We start from the raw sequence: 23,722 nt of genomic DNA on the forward strand, positions 1-23,722 counted from the left end.
GACCGTGATAGTTTTTGGCATGAAACATTACAGGGGATGGCGAACTTAGCTTTAATATAGAAGAATTTTCGGTTGCATATTTTGCAGTAACATGACATGCGATGATGTAAATCGTAGGAGTGAAGTCAATAAGGCCTTTAAGAGGAAGATGTTCTATACTATGATCTCCTGTGCTCCCAATTTTTCAGTGGTAGCAAAGGAATTGATAAAATGATCCTCTACACGAAAAGTATTTTATGGTGTGTGAAACATTCTGCATCAAAACAAAAGAGCATTGGTAACTAATTACAATCGTGTTAAATTTCGTTCATTATTCAGGCGTGCATTAAATTGATGAATAAGTCGTAGACAGAATATTATTCAGGCTTGGATTGAAATGATGGATTAGTCGTCGACGGAGTTCTTACTATGGTAATAAGACGATTGCAGTGTCGTTGTTTTACTGTAGTTATTTATGATTTTTTAATCCTTTCAGACTATCAATTTATAGAGTGCTACCAGAAAATGTTTTTTTAGGCAGCAATATATGAAAAGTTGATGGTGGGACAAACTAGATCACTTATTACTTGGTGTGTTAAAGAACAGAGAGTGGGTGAACAAAACCCAGTATGATTAGAATCAATTAAGGCAGACCTAAACTTTAGTATTATTTGTATAAAAGGAGTGTCATTTCCCAACTTCTCATTTGTTCTTTATGCTTGACAGTCTCACTGCGTATAGAGTAGTTGTTGGTCCTAAAATAGTAATTGGGCAAGTAGTAGTGTAATTTCCCCCCCTAAGATTTAGAATGGTAGTTTGAAATATTATTCCCAAGACTGAATTATTTTGTGAATAGAAAGAAAAATCAATTTCTTAAAAGCTACGTCTAAATGTAGACAGTGAAATAGGAAAGGGTTGTAATTGTACATCAATCGAGCACATGGTAGAGATTGTGACCACTCTTTTGCTGGGACCAATAAATTCAACTAGAACCTTTGTTTTTTGTTTTTGTATTGAAAGGTAAGTGTAAGGTATAAAGGTAAAATGTACAAACCCAATTAATGGGGGCCTAGGAGAAAACAGAGGGCATGAAGCCTATGACCACCCATAGGGGAGAGAAGTAAGAAGCTCAGTTCATGATTCTGCTCTCAAAAAGTATGAAAATAATTATCAAAGGCGCATTTATTTTGTCCAATGACTCTAATGCTAATAACCTCTCTCCCTATCTTCAAAGTCTGGAGGGTTTGAGCTTAGGGGTGGGTGAAAAAGGAAAAAGTGCGTGAATTATGTTTATTGTCAATATAAAAAAAAAAAAAAGAAAAAGAAAAAAGAGTATGAAAATAAATTTTAAATGCTTTAATAATTTGATTGAAAATGATGGTGACGAAGAAAGAGGTGAAAAAATGTTAGAAAGAAAAGAAGAGAAGAGCATAAATGAGGAATTAAAGAAAAGAAATAGTCCATGAAAAAAGAAAAGGAAAGAAAGGGAGAGGACATAAGAGAGATGTGACATACTGACATGAGGATATTGGTGTGGTCCATGCTTATCAAAATGACCGACTTCATACGGGATTCTGGTTTTATTGGAGCTCACTCATTGGGCTGCTGCCTACTTGTTTCTTCTTTCTTATTAATTGTGGTACAATTTACCTACTACTGCCGCTACTACTAGTATAAGTGTCTATTCATCTGGTATCAAATATATATATGGTGCTAGTGGACAGAGTGAGACTGAAAAGTTAGTTTGTATGCATGTAAAGTTTATAATATTAGTGAAATCCCTCATAAAACAATTGAATTCCGAGGAATACATATATTTTTATGTGGTACGTATTTATTATATGCCTAAATTGATCCAAGATGCGCCCACTTTTCTTGGGGGGGGTCTATCTATTTGCTTTCTACTGCTACCAATGCCTTCTTACTTGGTTTACCAAGTAGTGGGATGCTGAAACTATTCTTAACAATACAATTGAAGAGACATCTTACGCGTTTGGCTATCATGAGAATATGATCTTCTTATAAATAATTGACAATACTATCTAGTGTATAGTATAGACAATGTCATCATTTAATAATAAGTAAATACTCCTCCAATATTAATGGTGGAATATGCTGTATGATTTGATTGACCCTATTCAATTAGTGCAGTGGAGGACTGAGGAGGTTGGAACCCCAGTTGCATTACAGCATATAAAATAAAACAAAAAAAATACTGTATTAAGAAATGGCAGTGGTAGACCAAGTCATATAACAATCATCAACACCAATAAATAAATATAATATTGGCTATCAAAAAAGAAAGTAAAGAGACCCTACACATAACGCACTGATAGGATGGAATTTGAGTGCTAAACTAACTGATTTTACGAAGCAAAATTCTATCATTCTAATAATTGCCAAGTTTCATGTTTGTGTTGTGTATGTGTACGTATGTGTGTGTGCATATATCATCTCTTGTAAGAAAATAAGCTTTTCCGTCTTTTATTTCCCTCTGGTTTTGAATTTCTTATTTATTTATGACTCTCATATGGTAGAACATGGGGTTGGGTATATTAATTTGCAAGAAGTGTGGGAGAGTATATTAATACTATAATTTAGAGTGATGAAAACAATACAAGTGGTGGAAGATAGTATTTGGATATATTATATATTTGATTAATTTGAATATAGACCCGAATAGGAAAGTACTGGAACTAGTTGGTGGTTTAATTGAGATATTAGATTCTAGATTATACTAATATACCACTAATTGAGAGTGATTAACGCCTCTTGTCATCTTAAATAGGCCAAACATAACTTTGTAGAAAAAGGAGAGAGGACTCAAGAGGAGGGGTGGGTTTGAATGGATTTAAGACAAATCATAAGATAACACCAACCTTATCTCTTACGGAAATATATATATATATATATATCTTATATTTATGATTAAAAAAAAGAAAAGAAAAGAAAAAAGACTATATATAGAAGCAAAGATCTGTTTCCCATTGAAGAAGTGGTGGATGTGAGAGATTGGGATGATATTTTGGTTTAGGTTTGAAAAGAGGTGGTCCTCTTTGTCTCCATTATGGGAAGCACCATTTGACACCCAACTCAATCACCTACACACAGCCCCTCCATTTCCACCATCCTTCATCATCATCTCATTAACACTGTGGATTCCTGCTCTACCGTCTCCACATCAAACCAAGCTTTATAATTTTAAATTTAAAAAAAGAAAAAGAAAAAGGTAGAGAAGTAAAGCCAAGCTCTTACCGCCCTTATATTGCATGATTCATGCAAAAATCCTAAAGTTGCTTAGTAATTAAGTTTGAGAGAATGATAAAAGAGAAAAAGCAATATAACACACACTCAAACTAATAACTTGTGATAATAATAATAATGCCCCCACTACAAGTGCTTGCTACGATACAATTAACTCGGTTGACTCACTTACCTTTTTACCTTAGGTGGTGCAATAAGCACGGGTTGATTAATGTAGTAACCATGCACCTCCAATTTTTAACTTTCTAGATTACTTAATTACTATATAATTACTTTATGTACAAATAACGTTTCTTTATAATAATCTGAATACATAGATTGGATGGAGACTCGGTAATGAACACTTGGACAAGGGTGTCAAAATTTTTATTATATATATAATGAAAGAATCAACACAGTCGTTAACCACTTTGAAATGCTCATCTGATATTGAGCATATCTTGTTCTTGTTGGGGAAGCTTCGGGCTAATAATATATGACGTCAGATTCCCCTACTTTCATATATGGTTGAAGTTTCTTGAAACCTCATTTGCTCACTTTTGAATGGAGACATTAATCATACCTACTTGCTCACTTTTGAATTTTGACAATAAAAGCAACTTTGGACTAATTGTCCCCATCAATTTCATTCTTACTAACTAGTTTTCTAAATTATAAACACACACATATACATATAACCTAAAGCTTTCGCATCTTCTAAGCCCAAGGTTACTTTCCTCTACTATTTATAAACGAATCGGAAGTCCTTAGGTCAGCAACATGGGCTGAAAAAGTAAAACATGAAATCTTAACATTTTTTTTACATCTACCTACATGTAATCATTGTATACAAGTATAATATATAATTATATAGTTTGGGAAGCTATAAATTAATTAGTTATTCTAAAATTACTTGGAATAATTTGAGTGGCGCTGGTATATAAGTATTTATTGTAATTGCCAAGTCAAATGCAATAGTGACATGTAAATATGCAATCACGTGACTCTCTCATTACCAGGGAATTATTGTCACCTAATATTTAGGGATTTTAACTTCTACATTTATTTATTTATAAGTACATATCATATGCATAACACCTGCACCTATTATTATTCAATCCTGGAAAGAGTTGGCCACGTACGACCTAGTGCGTGTGTGTGTGTGTGTATATCTAAGGAAAATCGCTTTCAACGCGGAATTGAAAATGGGTTACCCTGTGAAGAAAAGAAATTGGGCATCTTTGTCATCGGAGTGATTTAAGGGAGTTGTTGTCATTTTCCTTTTACTTGGGACGTTTATTCATGTCCACTCAAACTCGAAACTTTTATTTATTTCTTTATTTTATTTACGTCTGTTGACAAATGTACAATCGTGAGTGTTTCCTTATCATAAAACAAAACAACCAACATCCATCTTTCTGCTCTCTTTCTCGAGCCTACTGCCAGTCAAGAGGTTTAACTATATATATCAGAATTATTAAGGCTTGATGCTATTGTGGATTAAAAAAAGAACATGGGTCCCACTAAAACACATCTAGAGGCTGAGAGAGTCTCGGCTGCTCGCCATTTCGGTCAATCTAATAAGCTTCAATAGCATTGTTCTAAAATGAGAAGTCCCTGATGAATCAGAGGTAATAAGACTGATTTAGTCTTTTTCAGAATCTTAAAACGAAAATCTAAAAAATAAAAAAAAATTGAGACACCCACTTCTTAAATTCATGGATTCTAAATAAAAAGAGAAGCATATAAAAGTCTTATGCATAGAGTTAAATTGGAAGTAATAATATGAAAGATGGGATTCTGTACATGGCCCAGAAGAATCACAAACTCCTGCATTCAGGGTCCAAGGACCCACAAAGTATCCCTAAACGGAAAAAAGGATGAAACCTCAGTTTTTTCTACTGAAAATGCAACAGAAGCCTCTCTCTCACTCTCTCTATATATATATATATGGTCCATCTATCTCTTGTTGCTTCTGATTCCATCATTTAGTGTGGATTAGTGTATATTTTATTGTAATTTTCATTTTAATAATGTTTAAGGATGGGCCTAGAGTGGGTTAAAAGCGACCCCAGTAATCCTAATCCATACAGAGCCTGTCAGGTGTCACCATCCTAAGCCTCCGGGTGGAAACTTGAGTCACTTGCAAGAGATGGATGGTATCCATCATCATATGGAGTATTGTTTTGCTGTTACATACAATAATAACATGTGAGTCTTTTTTTTTCTTTTCACAATAACATGTGAGTCTGAAAATGGTGAATTTGGCAGTTAAAAGGCTCTGTCAAATCATAACTAGTCAAAACAAACCCACCACACCACAATGAGGAAGAGACAGAGTTAGTACTATTACTCTACTGCTACTACTACGTGTCTACATTGGGATTACAATTTTTACTTTTTCACATTCCCTTGCTATAAACAGTGAAAAGACATGAATGTTAGTGTAATAGACAATTCTTGTTTAAAAGGAAGAAAAAATAGACACATTTTGAGGTCATCTTCTTCCATCAATCTAAGAGGACCCCATAAAATAATAATAGGTATGGATCCCAAGCAGCCACCGCAGGATGTGCCTGGCTTTCTCGGCCTCCCACAATCAAACACAAACATGGGTGAGAACAAGCCAGCTGAAATTAAAGACTTCCAGATTGTGATTGCAGACAAAGAAGAGGCTGCTAAGAAGCAGTTGGCCCCAAAGAGGACATCTAACAAAGACAGGCACACAAAAGTTGAAGGCAGAGGAAGGAGGGTAAGGATGCCAGCACTCTGTGCAGCTAGAATTTTTCAATTGACCAGAGAATTGGGTCACAAATCTGATGGAGAGACCATCCAGTGGCTGTTACAGCAGGCTGAGCCCTCAATAATAGCCACCACCGGGACCGGAACCATACCGGCCTCAGCCTTAGCAGCAGCAGGAGTCTCTGTTTCACATCAGGGGAGCTCCATATCAGCCGGATTACATCAAAAGATTGACGATTTGAGTGGTCATATTGGGGGCTCTGGAGGAGGAGGAGGAGGAAGTAGTAGGACCAGTTGGCCGATGATAGGTGGGAATTTGGGAAGACCCCATGTGACCACTGCGGGTCTATGGCCCTCTGCTGCTGTCGCTGGTTTTGGGTTTCAGTCTTCACCATCATCATCTGGTCCATCAACAGCCAATTTGGGCAGTGAAAGTTCCAATTATCTGCAAAAAATTGGTTTCCCAGGGTTTGACCTGCCCGTGCCCAATCTAGGTCCTATGAGTTTTACCTCAATTTTGGGTGGTAGTAGCCAGCAGCTACCTGGGTTGGAGCTTGGGCTCTCACAGGATGGTCACATTGGGGTTCTAAACCCCCAAGCCTTGAGCCAAATTTACCAGCAGATGGGACAGGCTAGAATGCAACAGCAACAGCAACAGCAGCATCAGAATCAACATCAGCAGCAACCTTCCTCCAAGGATGACTCTCAAGGCTCAGGACAGTAGATTCCGAGAAAAAATATATATATTTTAGTTTCAATTTGGGAGGAAAGATTGAAAAAAAATAGCATGTTAAGAAGCTGGGTTTTTTGGTTAATGGTTTCTGTATTATATAATTGCAGAAGGAAAGAGGGAACTAAGAATTCAATAGGGACTGGATTTGGCTTACCCCTTCCTTTTTGTCTCCACTACTTCTTCCAAGTTTCTAATTACAGGTGCTTCTGCTTTTTTTTTTTTTAAACAATTTTTTCTTGTATAAATCATAAGAATTTTATGTATTAGTGTTGTTTTTTGTAAAATTGTTTCTGGTGTGGAATGTGCAGGTGGAACTGTGCATGGCCAAATAGCTTGGGGTTGGGCTTAAATTATTGTTTATATTTCAGAGGTGGGTTGATTATAGTGTAAGGCACCCTTTATTTTGTTCTCCTTAGGTATGGTAGAGTGCTGATGAGTTTGTTTGTGAAAATAGATATAAAATTTCTTACTCATACTAGTGCAATGTTCTTCTGAATGTAGGCAACTTCAAATAGTTGGAATAAGGCTTTGTTGAGTTAAGCTGAATAAGAGTTTTTGGTTATGTAACATATTCTTATGTTTTGCACAAAAGAGGCAGTTGTTATTCACATCTGGCTTTCTCCATTTCCCATTCAACTGTTATGTGTGTCTACACCCAATATATCACTGCTTTGAATCAATCACACTTTGTCTTTCACATCTGGCTTTCTCCACTTCCCATTCAACTGTTATGTGTGTCTACACCCAATATATCACTGCTTTGAATCAATCACACTTTGTCTTGGAACCCATTCTAGCCCTTGTTATTCCATTAATTAATCTTGAAACCCTTTTCTTTCTCTCTTCAATTATGAAATTTCATCTCAAGGATCTAAATCAGCTCTTTATTTGAGAATTTACTTGAACTTTAGGAAGAGCAGTGAGATTGAAAAAACAAACTTAGTAAAACTAACCAGAACGATTTAACAGATTTGAGAGGTGACTTGCCCAGAGAATACTTTTATCACTTTACAAGCTTTGTTCTCTCAGTTGTGAGGAAACAGGTAGTACAATTTTGTGTGACACGCAACTATATCATGTTCAATGTGAATTTAGAAATATGGATATGTGTAGTTAAAAAAAAATCTCTAGCAAAAACTAATGTAACCTTGCTATATGGAACAAGAGCTCAGTATTAGTTGTCTTCAGGCCTTAGAGTCAATGAATGGTAGAAATCATTTACAGGAACACATTCAAATTAAAATGTACAGAGACTTGGAATCTTAGTAACTTTCATTCATATGACCCCTTCTTATTTAAGTACAGGGTGGTAGAACATCATTGTTTATAGTAACTTGGACCATAGTCAGCACATTACATGATTTGGTTCCAAATGTCCGAGTGTCAGCACGTAAAGGTGTGGCTCAGCTGAAATCCTTATGCAAGGTGTGCCCTTCGGCCTTCTGAACAGTTGCACCTTGTGCTCAAACCTGTTTATATCTTGATTATTATTCCTCTATGATCCAAGGTAACTACAGAATGTTGTACTTTATGCTTGCATTTCCTCATTCTCATTGTATCATTATGTTGTTTCATTCCATTATGCCCATGTTTAGAAACTCTTTCGTAAGTCTAGTTTGATTTTTGTCAGCTTTTCTAGTGCTTAGTTCCCCACACAGGATAAATGATCTACTAGTTATTGGTTCAAAATGTCTCCAATTGCTCCCTCTGCTACTTTAAATGTTGCTCACATTTCTTTAATACTCTTTAGGTTCCTTATGTGAACTAGCACTGGAAACATAGCAAAGGAAATGTCTCTAATATAATGAATCTGCTATTCTTTAAATAACGTAGTTGCATTCGGCTTTCCTTCTGAGTTCAAATGAAGTTTAGCTGAAAAACTTTATGTCAAGAGGGATTGTGAAAAAATATGTATGTTTTGAGGAACAACTAAAACTTCAGACGGGGAAATGATCATATAGAAACAGGACAGAAACCATATTGAGGAATGATGCACAGAAGATATAGATGTTTAGTAAATAAACTCCATCTCAATTTCTCATTTTCTGAGACCGATATTTGAGAAACCACATTAGTAGTCGTCATTGAATATATATATATATATTCCTTTGGTTCTTTGATTTCCTGTCCTGTCTTTAAGAACTTGAGTCAAAAGAGAAAAGAACAAGGGAGTAAAAGGAGTATCACTTTCGAAGATTGAACTTTACTTTTATATACACATTGGAGTTGCAACATCTTTGGATCCTCCTTAGAGTCGTCAGCTTTCACTTTTTTATCACCCACATAACCTCAGGGCAAGCCATGGTATGAGTGGTCTCACCAACACTGTTGTTGCCTATTCACCATACTGAGGAGAGACCAGGAAGCAAGGGGTTATTCTCAACTTTTTATTTTATATTTGCACTGAAGCCTTACCCTAGTTTGAGGGGTTATTCTCTTCCCACTTGTGTCCCCACAAATCCTTAGTCTTGTAAAAAATGAGTAATTAACTTTGGACTTTAACCTTTTATATAGCTGGAAAATCTCAATTTCTAGCATTTGGACTACAAATTGAGTCCATTTTTCACCGCTACTCTTTCACATTACTCCAGAATCTAATAACTTTGCTTTCAAAAGTCAGATATACCAAATTTGAAGCAAGGACTAAGGTGTATGCAATTATATTGGTTACATTTATGGAAACTTGATACAGCTGAACAATTTGACATAATCTTTGATTTACTTACTTAGTTACCTGGAGCTGAAACTAGGTAGTGGTGCTTTCTCCAGTGACAAAAATTGGTGGGTGAAAAGTAGTTATTCTAATAACATTGGACATCATTGCATTGCATTGTAAAAGCAGTCAGTTTCATTTTAGTTCCGTTTCACATCCAACATAATTATTTTGTACGGACTTGTCTGCACATTTGTTTGACTCTCCCAACGCCAAATTTGATTGAACCCGCACATTTTTCCCAACTCATCTACACACATTTCCGTCCAATTAAGTTGGTAAATGGTTGTGACCACCGACTTCCGTGCCCTGAATCATCTTTAGTTACAACACTTGGTAAGAAATTTTTTTCTCAGTAAATCATTCAATTATCAATGTTTTTGGATTGTTGAATACGTATTTCACCAATTTTAATGTTGTGCGAACCTACCTGTGTCTGTGTTTTTGTGATGACAGCACACGTTAACGAACGTATAGGGAAAGGAAATGTGGAGGAGTAACTAATAGGTTATTGTGGTCCCTCCTAACTTATTGGGTATAAATTCAATTCAATCAAACTTTATTTTTTCCCTGACTGAAATATGATAATGAGGGGGAGGGGACCTAAGTCAGTTTTGGTACGATTTTGTATTTATCATAATATATACACTACTCCTAGTATATTATTGTGAGACGAACCAATGTTGATGGTCCAGGTGTTGAAATATGGGGTTGACCACACACACCATTCTTCTACACCTCATATTTCCACGAAATCTGCCATATTGACCCGCCATCATAAATTGCATTAGCCTTCTTTTTTCTTCTTCAGTTGACAATTCATGTGTCAGTCAGTCATCATAAATGCACATTTCATATCATGCTCAGTAGGGAGGACTTGGTACAAATTCTATTGTGCGCTGGTGACTCGTTCAGCTGGACTTGATACGGTGCTACTTCAATTCACACGTCTTTATTGGGAATGTGAAAACAAAATAACACAACACCAAATGCTTAATTTGGACACCGTCTCTTACTCTTAGCGTATGTTAGATTGATTGATTGATTTATTCTAAGTGATTACTACACACCAATTGGCTGTCACAACGGAATTATTGTACATATATACTCGGAAATTCTAATGAAAAAACTTAAGCCTTTGCTTTTAAGCTTTAATAACTTATTGTAAGGTGAGACCAGCTCCAAATTTATCCCTTTTTTTTAGCGGACATGGTTTGTACTTGGGTTTCTTAGACCAATAGTCTCCTCCATTCCTAGGATGAAATTTAGCCTGAAATTGATTGGTGTTCCATTTATACGAGGCCATTAATAAAATTCCCAATCTCTCTTTCTACGGAGAGAGAGACACGTGGAGAGGTTTGGAGGGGTGGCCAAAGAGCACTTCATGAAGCCTCCCAGAATTTGATTGATTTATTTATTCTTTTTTTTAAATAAAATAAAATAAGCATTCATAATATATTTTATTGACCGACCAGAATTATCTCCCAGACATGCACATGGCCGGCCATTAAGAACAATAAGAATGCAGAGGGAACAATGTTCCAAAATAAGTTTTGGCAAGGCCCATATTCACAGGAGTAATATATCTTCGGTCAGATTTCAGTTTAAGAAACAATATTTTCAAGGGCCCATGGAAAAAGTTGTGGCAGATCAAAGTCCAAGAGCAAAGGCATTAGAAAATCACATTCCCAACTACTACTTGTACCAAATCAAACAGCGCATTAAGTTTAATTTTATGCAACAAGATGTCTTAATACAACTAGATGTAACAACTTTAAGCCAGTGCATTGAAAATCAGTAAATCTTCTGGATAAGTTTGACACAAGCAAAAATCCTGGGACATAGAGGTGGTACCCAAAAAGCCCTGTCCTAATATGCAGGAAATATAGAGTAAACTCTCCTAGTTCATTCTCTGAGCAGCCTCCTTGGCCAGAAGCCTCTCTTTGGCCTTGGTTTTTGCTTGAGATTTGGAGCCCATGATACCACCACCCCACTTCTTCCTGTATTCATCGTACTTGTCATTGAAGTTGGCCTGAAATATATATATTAAAAAAGACACAAGATGATATCAAAACACGGAAGCTTCACAGGTCAGAGGATTTATAAGAAATTCAATTTTACAGCACCTTGATGGCCTCTAAGATTTTGCTGAACTCCAATTTATCTTCATTCTTGACAGTGGTCAAGCACAAAGCAGCCGCAGTTTTCTGATGGACAATCTGCCGGGGAAAAAATATATATACGAGTATTCAACTCATGATTCTCGCTTTTAAGGGGCAGGTTAAAACTACGTGATTGTGGAATATTTACCGTTCCTAATCGTGATTTTCCTTTCACAATGCAGTATGGAATTTCCATCTTTCTGCACAATGCAGGGAGCCAGACGACCAACTCTATTGGGTCCACATCATGAGCAATAACTACCAACTGTGCTTTGTTCTGCAAGAAAAGTGTAGTTGGAATTTTGTTATTTGGTAAAGAAACCCACTGCTAGAGAGCAATTTACCCTGAAATATGTACGTGCCAAAGAAAGAAAGGAGGCTGAAGCAGAAATAACACAACACCTGCTCAATGAGGTAGGTGACATGGTTTAGACCATACTTCACAACAATAGGCTTCTTAGCCTCGACAGTTTTGCCTTCAGTCTCAGCCTGAGCCCTTTTCAAGAGGCGCTCCTTTTTTGCTGCTTTGTCTTCAGGCCTGTATTTGAGAAGCATCTTGAACAGACTTGTTGCTACATAGATTAGAAAAGGTTAGTTGTCAAAGCAAAACCAAAAACAGAAGATCAAACATGGGAAATACAAGACAAAACAGACATCACAAATACTTTAAGATATCCACAATGACAATGCTTCAAAACATTAAGTTCATATCTATTGAACATTCTTGCCATCACAAATGCTTTAAAATGTCAACGACAATGATTCAAAGCATCGAGTTCACATGGATTGAAATGAATATTTTAGTAATAAAAATGTTAAAAGTGATCTTAAAATAAACCAGGTCTGATACAGGGAAATGGGATATTAGTCCAAAATTCAAAGCCTATTCTAGAAACATTTAGTAGTCAAAGCAAAAGCATAACTGAAACATCAAATATAGGAAATACAATAATCAACTAATTGAATCACAAATGCACGAAGGTTCCACAAAGACAATGCTTCTGATTAGGTTAAACTAATATGGGTTGACATGAACATTAAAAGCTTAAGAAATTAAAAGTTTTTCAAAATATATCAAACTGGTATTCAGTCCTAGCAGGGACAGGGACACCATACGAGAAAAACACCACAAAAAATAGTCAAGGAAAAAAAAATACAAAAGTAGTATACGGACATGGAAAGGATCAGATGATGAAGATGAACAAACATCAAATACATAATCTTTACTGCTAGTCCTTTACTATACCAAATACCTTCATGAGTACCATCACCACTCCCTTATATCTTTTTCACAACGATATTATTTTTTGTATTATGAAATTGCAACATGCTTGACTTATTTGGAAACGTGGATGTTGTCCAATCCCTTCTGAAAAGATCTTAGACATGTATGAACCGTGTCAGACACACTTGTACAAGAGTCAGAGAAGTGCCATGTCTAAAATCTAAATGACAGGCCTTGGGATATTTTATTTTATTAATTGTTGGGTCTATAGTTAAGCCATTCAAAATGACCATCATACATGAAATGCAATAAAATGTTGGATATATTACATTGATTTGCAATGAAGTCGCTCATAATCGCATATACTTACCCTATCAAACTCAACTGCAGAAGAAATTAATACAACTGTTCTTTTACATTTATGCCCTGATATGCTGATCAATGTTTTGAAACTTGAAACACAAACTCAACCTGAGAAGTCATAAGTCGGCAAAAAACTCGATCTAGCAAAAGACTTGAGCCTTGGATATATAATACAAAAACACTAGCATGTGACTATTTAAAATATATCTTACTACTTTTATTTATTTAGCTAGTTTCTATCATTATTATTATTGTTTTTTGATAAGTGTAAAAGTATACCTTATTTTAGCCACAAAACTAAATGAGCCAACAACTGATATCCGCAAGGTACAAAATTACAAGATGATCTACCATAGTCCATATATAGCATTTGAAATAAAATTTAATTTAAATTAACAAGCATCAAATGGTAAATGCAAGTATACAAGGTTAGCACGTAATTTCACTTCAATGTTATCCAATCCACAGCATTTTAACTTGGTGACCTAATCCAGTCAAAACTAAGGGCCTGTTTGGCATGCGTTATTTTTTGATATTGATATTCAAATTTGGGCCAATATCATGTTTGGGACGGCTGATATTGGTTTGAAATAGTTCATAACATAGATCACATTTGGTGATATTGTGTGTTTTGATATTGTAGCGGAAGAATTAAAGCAAATTTTTGAATTTCTCAAAACAAATTTTCAATACCAAACATGGTACCAATTTCTACCCAAAACACTCCTACGACAAAACAGGTATTTTGGTATTGACCAAAAACATAACGCCTAAAACACATTGCATGCCAAATGGGCCTAAAACTTTGACATGTTTAGATTTTCCATTAAATTAATCATTATTTGACTGATCCTAGTAAATTCAGCCTAACTCAACCGAGTCAAGTTCATATTTTTGAAAAATTACATTAATTATAAATATTTAATTACAAAATCTGCTCTCTTCTTCCATCTCTCTCCAGTTTACATATTTATATACCATGGTCTCTCCTTCTCTGACTAGCTTCATCAGGCTTCACCATTGCCATATCCCACCATTCAAACCTCCAATACCATTAGCCAACACCAAACTATTAGGAACTATGGCTTTTCCAACACAAGTAAACAACCCAAACCATCGGCAACCCATCATCTTGAATACGTCACCACCACCTGATCCAACCCTCTCACCACCACAATCATCAAATCCATAGTTATTAAAGGCACTAGAAAAGGCTAAATCAAAGCACTTAACCCTACTACAGGTGAGACTCCATCAGGCAGGTGCACATAGAACCCTCATGCGTGCACTTTTCAACAAGCTTTCAGGTAAAATAGAACGCCTTTAATTTTTATCATTCAATCATATCTTCCGGTTTATTTTCTATTGATCATTAATAGACATACTCCATATATTGGTATGGTGTCCTTTTTGTTTACATAATTGAAAGTGATAAATCTAAAATTCACATATTGGTTGAATAAAAAAACTCCCTACTACAAAACCTTCTTTATTTTGTTGATATGTTATGTTCTTAGAAATTGTAACCTCTTCTTTCTTCAACTTTTTAAACCCAGTTAAGAGAGATACATAGAAAATGGAGAATGGCACTATGGCAACCTAATTACCCCTATTTGATATTACAGTGTGATTGAATTGAAGTCAAGAGGACCATAGGAAGTTACAAAAATACCTCGTGAGTTGAGTTTAACAAAACTGACGCAAAATGAGGAAGAAAGAAAAACAGAGGATAAAGGGTGTCATATCATTGTAAATTGGCAAAATTTGTAGACAAACCATAGTTGGGCTCATTATTTTCACCTTTGATTGTGCTAGTTGACTTGAGAAAATGAATGGTAAGTTTTAAAGAGACAGCAGGGAGAATATTGTGGAGCAAAACACAAGAAAATAGGGAGGAAAGATGATAGGTGTTGACATGTTCATATTTGACATGTTTCATAGTCTGACAAGAATGGTCACACACTTTTAAACCGAAAGAAACAAATAACAGCAAGCACTGCAAATTGTTAAACACCATATGCTATTTTCCAAGATGCTAAAGTGAGTGCTCCAATCGATACTGATACCTATGCCTAGCAGCCAATAAAAAAATTTTGCCAACTTAGCCCTATCAGTTCAATACAAGAAGCAATAACAATCTCTACGCTCATCACGAAGAATTCCTAATAGCCTAATGCAAATTTCAGTGATAAGATACCCACAACCATATAGCTTTGATAAGTTTATCAATCTATACAATTACTGGTTTGTGATTGCTAGGAATCAATCTATAAAACAATAACATTTTTATCAGCTAATACCAATAGAAACCTTTACAAATAAATCTAATCCTAATTTTTTAGATACTACAAGCTAATAGAAGTAACTTCCAAGGCCACCTAAATAAATTAACTACCTAAAAGGGTAAGGAATTCCCTAAATGTTGAATGTATGATACACTATTTGAAGGCTTTAAAACCTTATGGATAACAGAAGCATTCCAAAACTTCAATTTCCAGACAATATAATATTATAATAAGTCACCAACAAGGTGGAAACAGCAAGTCAAAAAGGGCAAACAGAAAGCATTGTATTGAAACTACATTAGAATACTTTGAAATGTTATGGAGACTAGTTAAAAAAAATAAAAATTGCACAAAAATTTGATGGCTAAATATAAATAGTAACTGTTCACATAGACATTGATGATTGAACAAATGCCTCGCCAAATAGAACTTTTTCTCCATCCGATACATAAGACATAAGTTGACTACCCCGAGTTCAAAACAGGTTATATATAGGCAAGTCGATTGACAAAAAACAATCTTCCTTCAAATCATACAGGACATTTAAGAAACTTTATGCAACTTAATTTTATGAAATTCAATTCTCACCAAGGTTCTTGTCAAGTGTCTTGGTGAACTGATTCAAGGTTGGTGGGACCTTCAAACGCTGCTTCAGGATCCTTCTTTTCCTCTGAATCCGAACAACTTGTGGCCACTTCACAAATCGGTGCAGATCCTTCTTAGGAGGCAACGCCCCTCCAATTCCAAACTGCTTCGGACGTTTCTCAAATAAAGGGTTCACCACCTTCTCCTAAAAATATCAATAAAATCACACTAACTTGATAAATTGCCACTTAGTACAAATCAATAAAAAACACTTTATACAAACACACAAAGATATGTGTATATATATATGTGTGTGTGTATAATAAATAAATTCCTACCGGCTTCTTCTTCGCTGCTGCAGCTGGAACTTTTACACCTCTCTTTGGAGCCTTCATATCAGATAAAACAATAATATGAGATTCGCATCTATCGAAGCAGCATTATAGGAAAACAACACGAATATCATGTTAACACTCCGATAAAGTGAAATTTACCGAAATAAAGTAAAAACATAAACACAAACATAACCATTCCCAAAAAGTGTGACAAGTTTGAGAAATGTCATCGACACACCAAACCCTTGAAACAAAGATTGAAGAAAAATGTACAGACTAAGAAAAAAGAACAGAAAAAATAAGATAGAGAGAGTTCAAGGGTTCACCATTTTTGCACGATAAGATCTGGTTATCTCTTGCTATTAGGGTTTAAGAACGTCGAAGCGCAAACCCTAAAAACAATGACATCCCCAGTCGTGGTCGAGCAAAGTGTGATTATATATTAGGTTGTTAAATGCTTGGAGACGCCGTCGTCTTTTGTTGATCTTCTACCAAACGGCACCGTATGTATCAAGGATAGTTACTCATGTGCCAGTGTGCTTTTATAAGGTCTACTCCCAAGGCAAATCTAAACCTAGCCCACCGTGTGTGTGCAGCCCAACCCACAAAAGTAATTTGGAAAATAAGAAATACGTTTATCACTACAAAGTTAAAATTAGACTGTTTCATAAAGTCTTTCGAGTTTGTACATAAGCCCATTTAATGGTTGGGCTGAGAACCCATGAGATAAGGCCCATTAAATCTGTCATCCATGCCTTAAGTCATACAATTCTTCTCAACGGGTGTCGCTCTCACGCTCCGAACGTGTTCCCACTCGCTCTCTCTCAAATTCTCTCTATTTATGATTTAATTATATCGCTCTCACGATCTAGCTCACGAATTCACTTTCGCTCCCGCTTCCTCTTTATGTGACTTAGTACTCGCAGCTGTTTTGTTTCATACAATTGCTGTTTTAGCATTAGAATTGTTGAAAAATTAATTTAATATTAAACAAATTTAGTCATACTTTCAATTTCAGAGCATCAATTGTACACTTTCAAACACAACTAAGTTTTTTAGAAACACAAGAGTAACATGTAAGTATCCAACAATTGAATTTTCATAACCCGGGCGAATAATTTTTTAAACTTTTACAAGACATCTGAAGTATTGTGTAATTTCACTGCTTAAAAATTATTTTCATTGAGTTCGAATATCAAAACAGTGAGTGTAATATACTAAAAGTTAAGGGTGTGTTTGGCAATTACGGTTGTTTTGTGCTTTTTTTTTTACCCGAAGCAAAAGCAATGTTTCCGCTTTAGAGTGTGTTCAATACTATTTCAAAACTTGTTTGGTAACGTAAATTTGCTGTCAAACAGACCCTTAACGTATATTTTTGAAAGCAAAAAACATGAGAACATGTTTGGTAAAAAGTGTTGCAAGTTTGAAAAATTGAATGCCTAGTTAAAAATGTAAATTTAAATTTTTTTTTTTTTTTGAACACTGATTTGCTACAGTGCGGATTGATGCTTTTGATTTTGGCCTCAATTTTAAAATGGCTTCTCTACTATTTAAATGACAGTAAACGTTACCAAACATGTTTCGTACTTTTACTTTATTACAGTACATTATCAAAAGTAAAAAACACGAAGTAAAAACATTAGCCAAACAGCCCCTAAATTTATCTATGCTCTCGACACTCAAATTGTAGTTGACTATAATTAAATTGTGTATCTTATTGCATATGAGAGTGCTTCATTTTTCCAAGTTAATAACCACTAAACAAATCCTTTTGCCAACTCCTACACCATTGAACTTTGTTTGCAAATTTGCCAACAAAAACCACCCAGTTGTATGACCAAAATGACTTAAAATGCAGTAAAGTAGCCACACACGGTAACGTATATGAAAATAATAAAATAATAATAATTAGCACTTCTGAGAAGATATGTTAGTGTAAAAGTAATCAAACTATATATATAATAGCTCACTCTCTCTTTTAATTTTTCCCTTTTCGCCATCATAATTCATAAATGGGAATCTTGGCATAGTTAAGTAGCATTATGTGAGTCGGGGGAGCAATAAATGTAATGCTTGGGTGGACAATGATAAAAGATAGTGTTAGGAATTAGGGCAATGATTTAAGTAGAAAACAACTGTGATCGACAAAAACTAAACTTGGAAAGAAGAGCAAGTATGCACATTTGGGATGCCAACCCACCAAACTTCAAATGTAACCACGTCAGGCTATTATGCATTCATTCAATGTTTGGTCCTTCCTACCTCACCCGTGCCCACAAAAGTTGTATCTGTATAGAAGACTATGTCCAAGCAAGTAACTCTGGGCTGGAACAAACATCTCTCTATGAATCAATCCTCTCTACACTTACGCACCAAATCCAATCAGCTATAAACGCTTGTTCCCTTCACACACCTCTTTCTTCAAAGAAGCAGAGTTCTTGAGTTTGGGTTTACCTCTCTTTTTCTCTTTCTTTAATTAATTAATTAATTAAGAAGAAATTTTTAAAGTTTGGGTTTTTCTCTCTCTATACTCTCTATATATATACATGTATATGTTTATGCTGACCCCATTGCAAAAGGTACGTACCACACTCATCTCCCTTTGTAGCAGACATCAGGTTCCAATGCAATGCATTTGTTTCTGAATTCTGATTTATTTTGATTCTCAATTACTAGTAGTTATTGAACTTCACTGGTCACTTTATTTATTTATTCACTTAATTATATTTCTTTGTGTGATTATTTTAAGTAAAGTCTATATTGTTTCTTTTATTGAATTGTGAGTCAGGTTTTGGAATCAGCTAGGAGAGAGTGGTTTAATGGAAAGCCCAAATGGGAATGTGTTTGAGCTTAGTGTGAAGTTAAAACAGCCAGCTTTGGTTCCTCCTGCAAAGGAGACAGAGAAGGGTCTATACTTCCTCTCAAACCTTGACCAAAACATTGCGGTGATAGTCCGCACTATATATTGCTTCAAGTCAGATGAGAGAGGGAATGAAAAGGCTGGCCAAGTCATCAGAGAAGCCCTGGAAAGGGTTCTTGTTCACTACTATCCCCTCGCGGGGCGGCTAACAGTTAGTACAGAGGGAAAGCTCATTGTGGATTGCACTGGAGAGGGTGCTGTTTTCGTTGAAGCAGAGGCTAACGGTACAATTGAAGAGATTGGGGACATTACAAAACCTGACCCTGTGACTCTTGGGAAGCTGGTTTATGATATCCCTGCTGCAAGCAACATCTTGGACATACCGCCTCTGGTGGCCCAGGTTCATAAATTTCTCCAACACGTATCTATTCTTGCGATATATATGTATTTGACTGTTGTGCTCTATTTGATCAGGTAACTGAATAATTTCAGTATTTGTTGTGCACAACATAAATAATTTCATGCTAGCATGATTCAGAATTATTCCATTATTTGTTGAAACATTGGTACTACATTTGATGATTTTCCCAAATAGACCAGGTTGATATTTTAAAGATCTGACAGTGGTTTCCTTTCCCTACTTTTGACTTGAAAGTACAAAGGGAGGATTTCAATGTGCTATTTCTCGTCTCTTACAGGTGACTAAGTTCAAATGTGGAGGATTTGTTGTTGGATTGTGCATGAACCATTGCATGTTCGATGGACTTGGTGCCATGGAATTTGTGAGCTCATGGGGTGAAACAGCCAGAGGCTTGCCACTCACTGTCCCTCCATTCATTGAAAGAAACATACTCAAAGCTCGGAACCCACCTAAAATAGAGTACCAGCACCAAGAATTCTCCGAGATTATAGACTTTTCTAGCTCCACTGGCCTCTATAAAGATGAAATGCTCTATAGGTCCTTCCATTTCGATTCTGAGAAGCTTGAAAAACTCAAGAAGGCAGCCATGGCAAATGCAGTTCTACACAAGTGCACTACTTTTGAAGCGCTCTCCGCTTTCATGTGGAGAGCTCGAACTCAGGCACTGAAGTTGCTGCCTGATCAACAAACAAAACTCTTATTCGCCGTTGATGGACGATCCAAATTCAACCCTCAACTGCCAATAGGCTACTTTGGCAATGGAATTGTCTTAACACACTCTCTGTGCCAAGCAGGTCAGCTACTAGAGAATCCTTTATCGTATGCGGTTGGCCTAATTCAGGAGGCAATTAAGATGGTTACTGACAGTTACATGAGATCTGCCATAGATTATTTTGAATTAACAAGAGCTAGGCCACCTCTAGCTTCTACCCTTCTAATCACAACTTGGTCCAGACTATCTTTCCACGTTACGGATTTTGGATGGGGAGAGCCTATTCTATCAGGACCGGTGGCTTTGCCGGAGAAGGAAGTGATATTGTTCTTATCTAATGGTAAAAACATAAAAAGCATAAATGTGCTTCTGGGCTTGCCTGCTTCTGCCATGAAAGTATTCCAACAACTGATGCAGATATAGAGATAGAAAAAAAAAAATTATAAGTAACTACATGTTGGTACTCTACAAAAAATTATTGGTACTGCAGTTATTTAAACTGCGATGTGGTTATATATCCTCGATTATGTACTTAAATCAAATTCAAATTATGAATATTCCAAAAATACAATTCTTTTTCAGCTAATGTGCTAAAATAGAATACTCAAGTACTTAAATCACAAACATGCATGGAATAATTTCTTCATTATGCATAAATTGTACACTTTAGATTTTTGACATTTATGGGTGGGGGAGAGAGGAACAATGAAAAAAAAAAAAAAAAACCATGCAATATCCGAATTGTACACATACAGATGATATATAATCATATGAGTTACACATGAAATTAAGAGTGTTATGATTCTAATTTCCACATAAGGCAATCTCTCTCTTGGGTGGTCTGTAAGTTAATGCATTTAGGCTGTAAATGCAGAGATTGGCTTGTTCTGATTTGATAGAGATTTGATCAGAAGTGGTTCTATAACCAGGAACATTGCAGGAGGAAGATGAGCTCCGCATCAAGCTTGCCCTGCACGAAGACACCATTGATTTCTCTTTTGCACATTCAACTCCATCCACTGATGGTATTTCAAGCTTATAAACTCCATATCTGTTTGTAGTTCTGTTCACTGAGAATGATATCTGTTCTGTGGTACTTGGAGTAATTGCTTTGAACATGCAATCTATTCTAACATCTGCCCCTGCACAACAATTACAATATATATAGAGACAATGCAAACGTGAAAATCAGGAGCTTAATATATATATAATGCCTAAATTAGCAAGTGTAGTAGGAAATCAAAAGGTATCTGACAGATAGAACTTAAAAGCAATTATTTATGAGTTTATGAACCTGGTATGAAGTAGCTGTGCCTGGAGAAGGTGTTATTGGAGCAGATGTCACAGTAGACAACCCCCATCACAGTGATTTGAGGGTTAACATTTGCTGGTTCAACTTGGAGAGGTAGTGTCCAAACACCTAAAAAGAATGAGAGTAGGAGGATAAATGTTGTTGAATCCATAGTTGCAGCCATTTTTGTTGGATACAAGAAAGATACTTCTTCATAAGCTACTGTGGGAATAGCTCAGATATAATACTTAATTTATATGTAGTAGTAATTGGAAAATTGTGTATGTGGTGTGGATAACTAGCTAGTGTAGTGCGAGATGGTGGAGCAGGAGAACCAACTGTAAGCAAAGAGTTGAGGAACTTTTTCCTTTCCATAACAAACAAAGACATGTGAATGTCATTTGGCGGATTTCTGAGTTGATGATGACTAGGAGTGAGAGAGAGAGACAGAGAGGATTCTCTTGGCACAATGCATGTGAAAGGGAAGTCTTAATAGCTTAGTTAGGAACTACAAAGGAACAAGGGAATTTAATGTTTCCCATCCTGCTCAAATTCTGTTTTTTTCTTTTTTTTTTAAAAAAAAAAAAGGTTCATGAGGGAGCTTTTACAATTATGGCAAGGTGGCCCTAGCCATATAATGACATTAGAGAAGAAGCCCATATCACTATTCAATAACTTTGTACTTGTATGAACATGCATTTAACATATTGATGGGTAAATCAATTTAAGCCATTTATTATGTGTACTCGTTGCAATTGAACGATAGATTGAACCAAAAAAAAAAAAATCATAGCATTTCTCATAATTTACTAACGGAATTTGACACTCCTCCGTGCTTATTTATGTGAATGGGACAATAGGTCCCATTACATGATATCACTATGACATCATGTAGTGGGACTTACTCCATTCACATACTCCTTTTGTCCCATATTAGATATCCATGTTTAGAAATTGAATTTTTTTAAGGGAAAATGCAATTAATGCATTGTCCTCTTTTAAATTTACCAATTTGTCCTTTTTAGTTTAGATAGGTATAGTTATCAAGTTTGAAATTTTTTGAAAATATAAAGGACAATGATGGAAAGATATTTGCTTTGACGTTTAAAAGTGGATAATTAATTTGGGACATAAAAAATGAAATAATGGACCACTAATATAAGAGAGGTAGTAATTTGAATTGGATCACTGCCGAATCCAAGGACCTTAAACCATTAAAATGCCCGATAAATCAAAATTGAGTTCCCGGTATGCATGATGTTAACACGGTGAGAGCTGCACATAGAGAATGTAAGTAAAATGTAGTATTTTTCTTATCTTCGTCCCATCTGTGTGTGTCCCATGGGCATGTTATCAAGTAAGCAGGTAGTTGAGGCTCCAGAAGCAAACTACGGGAGTGGATAGCGAAAGCTCAGTTGTTGGATGAAAATTGAAAGGCACGAGTGCAACCAAAGGAAGTGGAAATTATGTTGAGCGTTGTGTATGGCCTTTAGGAAAAGCTGAGGACCACAAGTCCATTAGCTACAGTCAATGGGCCTCTTGGTTTTAATCAGTGAAGCCCATCATGAATATATTGGGGTACAAGTCAAGATGGCTTAAGCAGGTTGATGAATTAGTCCAAGTTCCAACTCAAAAGTAAGAAACTTCAGCGAAGCCCATCATGAATATATTGGGGTACAAGTCAGATGGCTTAAGCAGGTTGATGAATTAGCCCAAGTTCCAACTCAAAAGTAAGAAACTTCAAACTAGAGCCCAACTTAATCTTACTTACAACACAAAGTTGAAAATAGACTAGTCCAGAAAGAAAAAGAAAAAAAGTTGAAACAAAAAGAACTATTAATAAACACTTGTCATGATTAATTAGTAAGAAAAAAGAAATAAAAACAAATTTCCAATTTAATAAAAAAATATAGTATATGATATTAAGTTAGAATTTTAGATCAACTTCATCAATTCAAATTGTTCATGTTGCATGAGAACCGTTTGAGTCACCCAAAATACAGGCTGTTCGATCATTGGAGCATTCTTAATTGATTTTCAATTCAAAGCAGTGTGGTCAACTTACAGAAAAGT

At 35.7% G+C, this 23,722-nt stretch overlaps 4 protein-coding genes across 4 annotated transcripts; 2 read left to right on the forward strand and 2 right to left on the reverse strand.

The window, feature by feature from the left end:
* Positions 1-5,491: 5,491 nt before the first annotated feature.
* On the forward strand, positions 5,492-7,305 carry LOC132283608 (transcription factor TCP20-like). The gene is made up of 2 exons (XM_059785593.1): positions 5,492-6,897; positions 7,006-7,305. The coding sequence occupies exon 1, from the start codon at positions 5,657-5,659 to the stop codon at positions 6,686-6,688; it is 1,032 nt and encodes a 343-aa protein (XP_059641576.1). The 5' UTR covers positions 5,492-5,656; the 3' UTR covers positions 6,689-6,897; positions 7,006-7,305.
* Positions 7,306-11,109: 3,804 nt separating this feature from the next.
* LOC132284949 (large ribosomal subunit protein eL8y) lies at positions 11,110-16,817 on the reverse strand. Its single transcript, XM_059787095.1, has 7 exons — positions 16,692-16,817; positions 16,369-16,419; positions 16,034-16,235; positions 11,975-12,144; positions 11,721-11,849; positions 11,537-11,629; positions 11,110-11,442 (listed from the first exon to the last, which is right to left on the reverse strand). Exons 1-7 carry the CDS (start codon positions 16,692-16,694, stop codon positions 11,311-11,313), a joined length of 780 nt encoding a protein of 259 aa, XP_059643078.1. The 5' UTR covers positions 16,695-16,817; the 3' UTR covers positions 11,110-11,310.
* A 2,367-nt stretch (positions 16,818-19,184) lies between these two features.
* LOC132286423 (omega-hydroxypalmitate O-feruloyl transferase-like) lies at positions 19,185-20,864 on the forward strand. The gene is made up of 2 exons (XM_059788754.1): positions 19,185-19,625; positions 19,924-20,864. Exons 1-2 carry the CDS (start codon positions 19,185-19,187, stop codon positions 20,779-20,781), a joined length of 1,299 nt encoding a protein of 432 aa, XP_059644737.1. The 3' UTR covers positions 20,782-20,864.
* Positions 20,865-20,970: 106 nt separating this feature from the next.
* LOC132286424 (uncharacterized) lies at positions 20,971-21,963 on the reverse strand. Its single transcript, XM_059788755.1, has 2 exons — positions 21,653-21,963; positions 20,971-21,500 (listed from the first exon to the last, which is right to left on the reverse strand). Exons 1-2 carry the CDS (start codon positions 21,831-21,833, stop codon positions 21,163-21,165), a joined length of 519 nt encoding a protein of 172 aa, XP_059644738.1. The 5' UTR covers positions 21,834-21,963; the 3' UTR covers positions 20,971-21,162.
* Between the last annotated feature and the right edge of the window lie 1,759 nt (positions 21,964-23,722).

Source organism: Cornus florida, unplaced genomic scaffold (assembly GCF_030987335.1).
Source record: "Cornus florida cultivar Cherokee Brave unplaced genomic scaffold, ASM3098733v1 CherokeeBrave_3.0.0_Hap2_Chr11, whole genome shotgun sequence".
Lineage (NCBI taxonomy): Eukaryota > Viridiplantae > Streptophyta > Magnoliopsida > Cornales > Cornaceae > Cornus > Cornus florida.